Raw genomic sequence first — 9,323 nt, 5'->3', positions numbered from 1 at the left:
ATTATAACCCCAAATATGATGGTTTCCATCTGAATTAATTGTAAACCCTTTGTGTCTTATTTCTAGACCACAAGAGAACCACCCACGAATAAAAAATATAGCGAGGCTGATTCTCATTTCTCTGACATCAGTGTCCCCTTGCCCTAGACTTACACCTGATTTACAAAGCTGTCAAAGACAACCAGCACAGATATCACCTGAAGCAAGAGATGCAACTCAGCCAGAGTTGCAGAGCTCAAAAGTGAAACAAAGGCAATGCCACACACACATGCAAAAGAATATAATAGAGTTATGGAAGACCTGGAGGTGAGAATTCCAGTGACAGTTCCATACTCTCTCCTCCCTTGGTGGAGCAGACTTTCTGTGCAGCACAAGGAATTTCTCAGGAAATCCACTACTTCCCCTCTGAACAGGTCCTGCCCCGCCGTGGGGGGGAGCAAATCTCAGTCTCTGGTTTGCAGCTCTCATTTACTGCACAGCCCAAAGGGGCTGCCTGAGCTCCTTGCCCTCTCTGGTGATGGCAGTGAGAAAGTAAAGCACTTGTGAAGCACTGAGAACCTCTCCTACCTGGAGTATCAAGCTGCTACTCCAAGCAAGGACAGGCAGCGAAGGGAGCCTTGCTCAGGCTCTGGAGGGCTCCTAGAGAGATCTTCTTTGGTGACCAGGAGGAACATGGCACCTTCCTCTCTTGCACTTGGGGATGCTCTTGGGAGACAAACTTGTGCTGAAGTCACAGTATGAGTGAGCTCAGGATCATCTCTGCAGGACCAGTCTTGGAGAACAGCCTGTCTCCAGATTGCAGACTTCTCTCTTCATTTCCCTTCTGTCCAAACAATCTCTGCTCCTCACCACTGTAATAGGTTGATTTACAGCCTTGGAAGTTGCATGGAAAGAGGGACAATGACCTTATTTCACTTGTGAGAGGGTACAACTGGAGAGAACTAGCTTTTCTAGCTGAACTACTTTGCACAGAGGAAACAAACACTTCTGGCACCTGCACAGCAGCCAGCTTCTCTCCTTCTGTGGGCAGCAGGCTGCCGGCACAGATGTCTGGTGAATACCCCAGGAGAAGTGAACACCACAGGGGATTCCAGGGCAGGAGAAGTCCAAAGACCCTGAGGACAGTGTGTTTCACAGGCACCATGGCAGGAGAGGAGTGGAAGGTGGGGCACCTCCGAGTGAGACTTGCCAGAATGTGAAGGGTTTGACAGGTTGATGACATGGGCATGAAGCCACGGGGTTGTCGGGTCAAAGTCACGTGGTTGTAACACACGACACATTTCACCTCTACAACATTAAAAAAGGTTTAGACCAAGGTTAAGACCAAGAGGAAAGAAAAAGATGGTAAAAAATGCTTTTGTTGTTTTGACACCCAACCAGATCAATGTGTTTCTGATGAAAATGAAAACCAGAGCTGAAAGATGTTGGATGATATCTGGAGTTCCACTACCTTTTTCATTATTTATTATATGTTCAAGAATTACTGCAATGCAAACCTCTGATCTTGGCATTTAAAACATGCTGGGCTTAGCTTTTGGAGTGGAGGGAGATCGGTATGCAAGAGATAAAAAACTAATTCAAGAAACTGCAGGATCAAAGTAACTTGGAATGAAAAAGTTAAGAAGCTAACACACTGAGAGAGATCTGGAAAGCAAGTGAAGGACCCAAAACCAGGAAAAACTCTACTATTGTGTAAACAGTGTAGCTATGAAACTTTATATTCAGTCTTTTGAATTTAGCTATTTCATAAAATTGCTTGAAGTCAAGGCAAACATTTCTAGAGTCCTGAGCTTGATCCTGGGTATTTTAAAGTAATTTTAATGGTAGAAAGAACTAGACTCAGATCTGTGAGCACAAGAAACCTGAACACTTCTGGCACCCACTTCTGCATTAACTTGTGCCAGAATTGTATTTGCAGCAGGGAGATGTTCATTTGCATCCTGGCCCATACTCCATGGCTGTGGGAATATTTGCACAGTTTGCCTGGTTAACATGTGACTCAGGTAGGTGCACATACGGATTTCACACACATACTTCTTTCATGTACACACAAGTAGGTTCCTGCTTTGAAAAACTGAATGCATAAAGCATCTGCTGGCAAGAAGTTATGCATTCATTTTATTTTCAAATGCCATGATGTGTGGAAAAACCTGGACAACTTCAAACTAGGAAAAGAAAAACAAATGCTTTTGTAATTTGGAAAACAAACCATAATGCAGCCTCCAGGTTATAAAGACCTTTAGCTGCTCTTGACATCTTCATAAACCCCAACAGCACCAATGAGCAATGATTACTGAATGCTGACTTTAAAGCCAACAGGCTCCTTCAGCACTGAGGAGAGGAAGATTATCCCTGGGGATTAGATGGGCTGCCTGCATCAGCAATGCCTGTTGGAAGGCAAGACACAGGACACGTGTGACATCCCCCCACATGTTGGAAGGCATGACACAGGACACGTGTGACATCCCCCCACGTGTTGGAAGGCATGACACAGGACACGTGTGACATCCCTCCACGGTGCAACAGGGACATCTGCATCAGCACTGGAGCTTGCCCTGCTGCATCCCAGCAGGCATAGACACAGGAGGGGCTGCCATGGGGAAACGAGTAGTGCAGGCATGTTCCTCACAAAGGAACTTACGCTTGGCTGCTGCAGTGTTTGGGATCACTGAAGGAGCTGAACTCCCTTCCAGCTTTCTCATTACTTGTCGTTTTTCCAGCACTGGCCTTCCGACACTGGACTTCCTTCCTACCCAGATCCGTCTGCTGAGCTGGTCGGTGTCAGGGTAACAAGATGGGAACGTCATTATCCAGACATGATTCTGTTCAACCTCCGTCGTCTGAAACATGTTCAAGGATCACAACCCGTTTTTTTCCAATTTAAAGCAGTTTTGGCTGAGCTGGCTTTGAGCTGTTGTAACACTGATAATGAAAAAGGAAGAAAAATAAGATATGAGAAGGGTTTGAGCATGTCCCAGAAGTCCTTCAAAAATTACACCTCTGCTATAGAAAAGCACAGACAGTCATAAAGAAGCCATAGCTATAGAAAGGCTCCCTTGTGTCCTTACCCTCTCTGCCTGTGAGGGGAATGGGAGCTATGTTCCCTGCACCACTGAGTGGTGAGCTTGCATATGTGGACTTGCAGTGATTTTGCTATCAGGAAGACAGTTTATGTACACAAGATGTGAACACTGACCTCTTTGCCTGAAAAGAGAGGGAAAAGTCCCCATTAACAGGCAGTGTCCTCATTCTGTCTCCAGCAGCCTCTACAGTACAGCTGAGTGCCATACCCACAACCCTTTCTGCAAAGTTTTTATTGTGTTTTTGTTCTTGCACACACACACAGACCCCAAATCCCTTGATCTTGCTTGGACACCCAGGCAGTTCCTCAGACTCCACTGCTGCACTTCATGACCTGGATGTGCTTCGGTGCTCCTTGTCCTGGGAAGCAGCTCCTGTGTTTTTCAATGCCCTGACTTCTTCCAGTTCACTGAACTGCTTCTTCCATTTAGGCCCTTGACTCTGGCTGAGCCCATAGGCCCCTGCAGGTCAACAGCAGCTATTAGCATTATCTTGCCTAACAATTTGTTTATGCAGCAGGAGTGAAAGGGACACTAATCTAGTTGAGGCATTTAAGCACTTCTAAAATACAAAAATCAAAAAAATTATTATTTGGCTTGTTTGAAAGACTCCATTCTTCACAGCAAACCCTTTCAGAAGGAAAACTGATGGAGAGTTTTGCTAAGCCTTGTCTGTGCTGAGCAGCATTCTAGTGATTAGAGATGGAAGTTTGGAAGTGCTGAGTGCTTTGCCCATCCCACCACACATCCTGGCTTCCTTGCAGAGAGTCACACTGAACACTGCAATTGCAGTGGGAGTAATTACAGATGCTGCCAGAAACAACACTGTCAGGAAAAGTTTGTAGTTGAAATTAGGAATTTGCTTTCTGCTATTCTCTGGGAAACTTTGGAGCAGCTGACTTTGGAATTTTATAACAATTTTATCTGTGGCAAACCTGGGCATCCAATAGCTGAATGCCCAATTAAACATCTGGTTTTATCTTCTGTTTCTGCTCCTACTGCATAAACCTAAATTTCAGAAATCACACTGCAGGTGTGACTGGCAGACCTGAGGCAAGACTGAGGTCAGTAATGCTGGCAGGGGCAGAGAACTCTCAAGACTCCTTTTTTTTCTCACCCTCAGTTCAGCAGCCCAAAGTTGCTCTTGGTGTACACAAAGACTCAGGATACACAAACAAAATTATGAGGCTGCACTCCCAGGACAGGGAACATACACATCAGGTATCAATTGCAGCGTCTCCAGGAAGAAAGACAATCTGGGACACTGTTTGCCTTGAGCCTGTCCCTTAGCATCTCTTACACTATCTTTATTTTCAAGACTAAAACATCATCTCTGTTTTCTTTACAGATCCAAGCTGGGCAGAAAGGGGGAGGAGGAAGCAGTGAAGATTGCTATAAAGTCTTTTCTGTACTGGGGATCCATATCTCAGATGATGGCCTTGGGAAACTCTATTATTTACCTCTGTTGGAATGGGGAAGGGAAGTAGCTGGAATAAGCACAGCTCTTAGATACACACAGTGCAATTGTCTACAGGAGCATTGCATGGGGATCCCGCTGGAGCACCAGACACACTCAGCAAACACAGCCCAAACACAAAGTGTGTGTGAGGCATTAAACATTTCCTTTCCTTTCTCTATTACCTTTGCAAAACAGCACAGAAACCACCTAAATATCTCTTCATTGTAAATTTTCTGAAACTACTTTAAAAATACACTTTTCCATTAGCAGCAGCACTGATCCTTTATCAATTAATTAAGAAAAACCATAAAATAATTCGTAAGACCTGATCACTTGGAAACAGATGTCTGATTTTATAACTTGGTCTGGACACTTGGCCTTGAAGCTGCACAGGAATGTGAGTGCTATGACAACTGGCACTGTAACACCTGATTTTTGCAAGCCTGTCCTCTTCCTCTCTTTTTTACGTACCTAAAGCTGCTGTAACCAAAGGAGCGCATTCATTAACTAAGCTTTGCACCTCAGAATGGGATCTACAAGAACCCACCAACCCAAACATTCAGGGTATTGTACATGAGCTACCTAAATGAGCAAGGGAGGAATCAGCTGGAGAAAAGGGTGTGTTGCAGCCTCCTCCTGCACAGGGATTAGGTGCCTTGTTCAGGTTTAGTGGGACATGCTTCTTTTCACTCTGGATTCACAGCCCTGAAAGCTTAATTATAGCTTTTCACCTTGCATTGATTAACATGAGAAATGAAGAGACCTCTCTTCCATCTGCTTTTTCTCCACCCACTCATTATCCTTGAATAACACATCGCCTGTGGATTCTCACTCTCCATAGGTGCAGGGTTGCATTCCTGCTGGGGAGAAGGGACCCGAGTGTAACCCGGCTGAGGCTGCAGAGGAACCAGGGCAGAGGCCTCCTTTGGGAGGGCAGGGAAAGTGTCTTGTGTAGCTTAGTGCGAGCAGCATGGTCTGAGAGACCCTACTAAACCAAGACAAGCTTGTCTGAGGATGATCCCATTTTTAGATCCCATCACACACTGAGGTGGTGAATCCCAAGCTGCCCAGCCCACATTACCCTGGGGCACGTTTGTGTACCTGGAAGCAAACCCCCAGTGTCAGAAATGAATGGCATCACTTAAGAAAAGGGCAAGATGAGGAGCCACAGGACTCACATGGCTGAAATGATTGGGACGAATAACTTCTCTGGCTATCCCGACCTCCATAAAATGTTGTCAATACATTCACCAAACAGTCCAGAACCACTGGAGTTTTCATTCCAGCTTAGGAAGGAGGCAGAGTTGCTCTGCAAGGAGCAGAAACAAAGGCAGTCCTGGAGGTGCTTCCTGTCGGTAGCTGCTGTGGGGGAGCCCCTCCAGGCCTGCTGGGGACATTTCCGAACGGCAACGTGAAAGCGATGCCTTCTCTGACGCCTGAGCCGGAGCTTCAGGCCCTTGTCAGGGGCCCATTGTTTCCTAGGAGGGAAGGGAGTATGGGAAAAACTGCAAAACGGCACATGTAGCCCCCACGAGTCTTTAACATTCGTAATCAAAGGGCATATAAACATCAACTAAATGTGCAAAAGTATCGGTCACAAGCACTTAATACCTCCATCCTACTAAGCTGTGAAATAACTCATATTGTACTTCCATAGAGGCGAATTTTGAGTACCTTGGGGCCACCCGTTAGTTTTAATTCACTTTATACAAAAGTCCCTGGGAATAAAACAGAGTTGGGTTTTCCTTATCCCTTCCCTGCCGTTGGTTTCCTTCAGCTCCCCGCTACACCCCGCTGCAGACGGCAGCTGCCGGGGCTGGTCCCGCCAGATGCCATCGCAGCCCGGGCTCGGAGGCACCGCGGCTGAGGGAGGGTGTCCCGGCCGTGTCCCGGGAGGGGCGGGTTGTCCCGGTCCCACTCCGCCCGCGGGCGGTGCCGCCAGGTGCGCCCGCCCCGGCGCGGCCCCGGGGGGGCGGCCGCGGCTCCTCGCCCCTCCCCGCCGCGCCGGGAGCTGCCGCCCCCCGGCTGAAGTCCGGTGCCGCCGCGCTGTGCCGAGCGGAGCCGTGCCGAGCCGGGGGTGCCGTCACTCGGCGCTTCCAGCATGCTCCTAAGATGGCGGTAGCGGCGGCGGGCGGCGGCGGGGGCGGCCGGGCGCAGCGCAGCGGCTGGCTGGAAGTTTTGGTGCGGGAGCGCTGGCACAAAGTGCTGGCCAACTTGGGCGGCGAGGCGCTGGTGCTGAGCGGCGAGGAGCGCCCCGACGGCGCGGCCCACAACGGGCTGGGCGGCGATGGGACGGCGTGCCGCGGGGCCGAGGGCGGCGGGGGGCCGGCGGCGGTGCGCACCGCCTTCACCGACCCCCCCGAGCAGGTGCCCGAGGCCATCTCCAACAAGAAGCGGTGCGTGAAGGTGCTGAAGCAGGAGATGGGCGGACTGGGCATCAGCATCAAGGGGGGCAAGGAGAATAAGATGCCCATCCTCATCAGCAAGATCTTCAAGGGGCTGGCGGCCGACCAGACCCAGGCTCTCTACGTGGGCGATGCCATCCTGGCCGTGAACGGCACGGACCTGCGGGATGCCACTCACGACGAGGCGGTGCAGGCGCTCAAACGGGCCGGCAAGGAGGTGCTGCTGGAAGGTAGGGGAGCGGGGCGCTCCGGCCGTGTGTGCCCGGCGGCGGGGGGCTGTGGGGCGGGCCGGCTCGGCTGCCCGAGGGGATGGCCCCGCGCATCCCGTGCTGCTCCTCCGGGCGTCTTTCCAGCGCGGAGAGTTCGCACTCTGTGCCCCGCGCCGGGACCCTCGACGGCGTGTTATGGCCACAGCCCCTCGGCAAGGGACGAGCGGGATGCCGAGGAGCCGGCTTCAACTTCCCGCCCTCGTATCCGCCGGCGCAGTCCCCGCAGCCCCGTCCGTGCGCGGTCGGTGGAGGCTCCGCAGCCCCGTCTGGTCGCGTCCATGGGTCTGAGCCCTGAGCCCTCCTGGGCTGAGGCTGCCGGTGGGAGCCTGATCCCTGCAGGGTGAGGGATCTTCTGGACGTTTTCACATCTTTTCAGCCCAAGAAAGGTGGTGAGAGTTGGGTACTGTGAGAGGAGGGGTTAAAGAAGTAAAGGAGCCCCCCCTCCTCCCCTGCCATTAAGGGAATGGCTTGGTGACTTTGCCCTAAGTCATCTCGAAACGCCCGACACCACCCTCTCTCCAGTTCCTCCTTTCCCCTCCCTACTCCCGTTCAGGGATGGGGGTGGGGGCAGTGCGGTGTAAATGAGGCTGGGGGTGCCCCGCGGGCTCATCAGCCATCCCTGCAAAGCAGCGCCTTTTCCTTTCTCAAGGGTGACTGAAAGAGTTTTGTAAAAAGCAGCCTTAGAAATTGGCCTCGAAGAAAGGAGCAGACGCTTTTGTGCGTGGAGAACACGTGGAGGGAGGGTGTCCCCCCAGAACGGGACGGAATTTTGGGGGAGCAAGTAGAAAAGCAGAGCCAGGTTCCCTCAGACCGCGAGTTCATGAGGAGAGAGGCGTGCACAAACGTCTAATCCCTGTCTTTTCACAAGGACTAATTTGCTTACTCCACCTGAGAGAATGAACAGCTTCAGAACTGCCCTTGGCGTGTGTGTGATAAAGTGATTACATATTTGCCCACAAGTTCATTTAACCGGAGGTCAATGGCATCTGAGGCATGCTGCAGTCTGCCTTCCCCTGTGCCATCGCTTTCCTGCGGGCACTCCCACCTCGCTGGACCTGTAGCCCTGGCGGTACCGCAGATTTCTTCACGTGTGGTTTTTTTGGTGGTTATTTTGAGGAGGAAAGGAGATGCTGCTGCTGCTGCCTGGGAGGTGCAGCTGAGCATCAGCTATTAGCAGCCAACTACGGCATAAAGTTATAGAAAAAGTTTGAAAGGGAGAGAAGGTGAGAAATGTATTGCATAGTAGTGTGTGTTGAGAAACTCTTTTGTTGTCCCTGTGACAGCAAAAACTGGAGGAGTTCATGCTCCATGAGGATTTAAGAAGCTGAGGGCAACTGTGTCTCCTCTGCCTTTGTACCCTGCAATACCTGCAGGACCAAAGTGCATCTTGTCTTCCCTTGCTGCAGCTGAGTTGATTACAGATATACCTCTGAAGTATTAACATGAACTTCTCTGGGTGCTCTGAAGTGGGGCTGTTGCATCGAAATTTTATCACTGATTTGTTTATGCAGTGTAAGGGCTTTCTGGGGTGCAGCCAGGTAGTGGCTGACCTTTGCTGTGGCCTAATGAGTAATGTATACAGTGCCTGCAAGTCTCCCTCCCTCTGTGTGGTGCCTGCAGCATCAGCACCTGAGCACGGTGCTGCTGGGTGAGCCTTAAAAACCCCTCAGTTTTCTTCTGGGCTAGGAGTGAAGCATTTTCACCCTCCTTCACTCCTCCTTTTGACATCACAGCTATCTTGCATTCCTTTGCTCCATGCTGAGGTGCCTCAGTAGTTGTTTCTGCAATTGAATGTGTAATTAGCAGTTTGTATGTTTCAGTAGTGATCTCTGTGTAGAGTTAAAATATTCTGACACTGGGCTCTGTATTTTGTCCTGCCTGTCTCGTGGTATTTCGGCAGCATTGTTGGCTCCAGCATTGCCTGGGAGGGCTTCTCCCTTCAGTGGGGACCCACTCCACATGAATGGCTTATGAAAACAGGCAGCTTAGAACAATTCTCTGCGATTCTATTGCCCACTTTGAAGCTCATTCTCCAGCAGCAGTGTCTAAAATTTTTTATTACTAAAGGAAGAAAAATGCAAAAGTTCTTTTTAATCTTTAAAGTATAGAA

General features: G+C 50.1%; 1 protein-coding gene across 1 annotated transcript in view; it reads left to right on the top strand.

Moving 5' to 3' along the window:
- Positions 1–6,600: 6,600 nt before the first annotated feature.
- Positions 6,601–9,323, top strand: part of SNTB1 (syntrophin beta 1) — a 113,389-nt gene continuing 110,666 nt past the window's right edge. Inside the window, exon 1 of the mRNA XM_058039096.1 lies at positions 6,601–7,174. Within this exon, the coding sequence (XP_057895079.1) occupies positions 6,652–7,174 (523 nt within the window). The 5' untranslated portion in view covers positions 6,601–6,651. The remainder of the gene's footprint in view (positions 7,175–9,323) is intronic.

The sequence above is a fragment of the Melospiza georgiana genome, chromosome 1 (genome assembly GCF_028018845.1).
Source record: "Melospiza georgiana isolate bMelGeo1 chromosome 1, bMelGeo1.pri, whole genome shotgun sequence".
Lineage (NCBI taxonomy): Eukaryota > Metazoa > Chordata > Aves > Passeriformes > Passerellidae > Melospiza > Melospiza georgiana.
The sequence above is the reverse complement of the archived record's forward strand: the minus strand, read 5'-3'. Positions and strand labels throughout refer to the sequence as shown.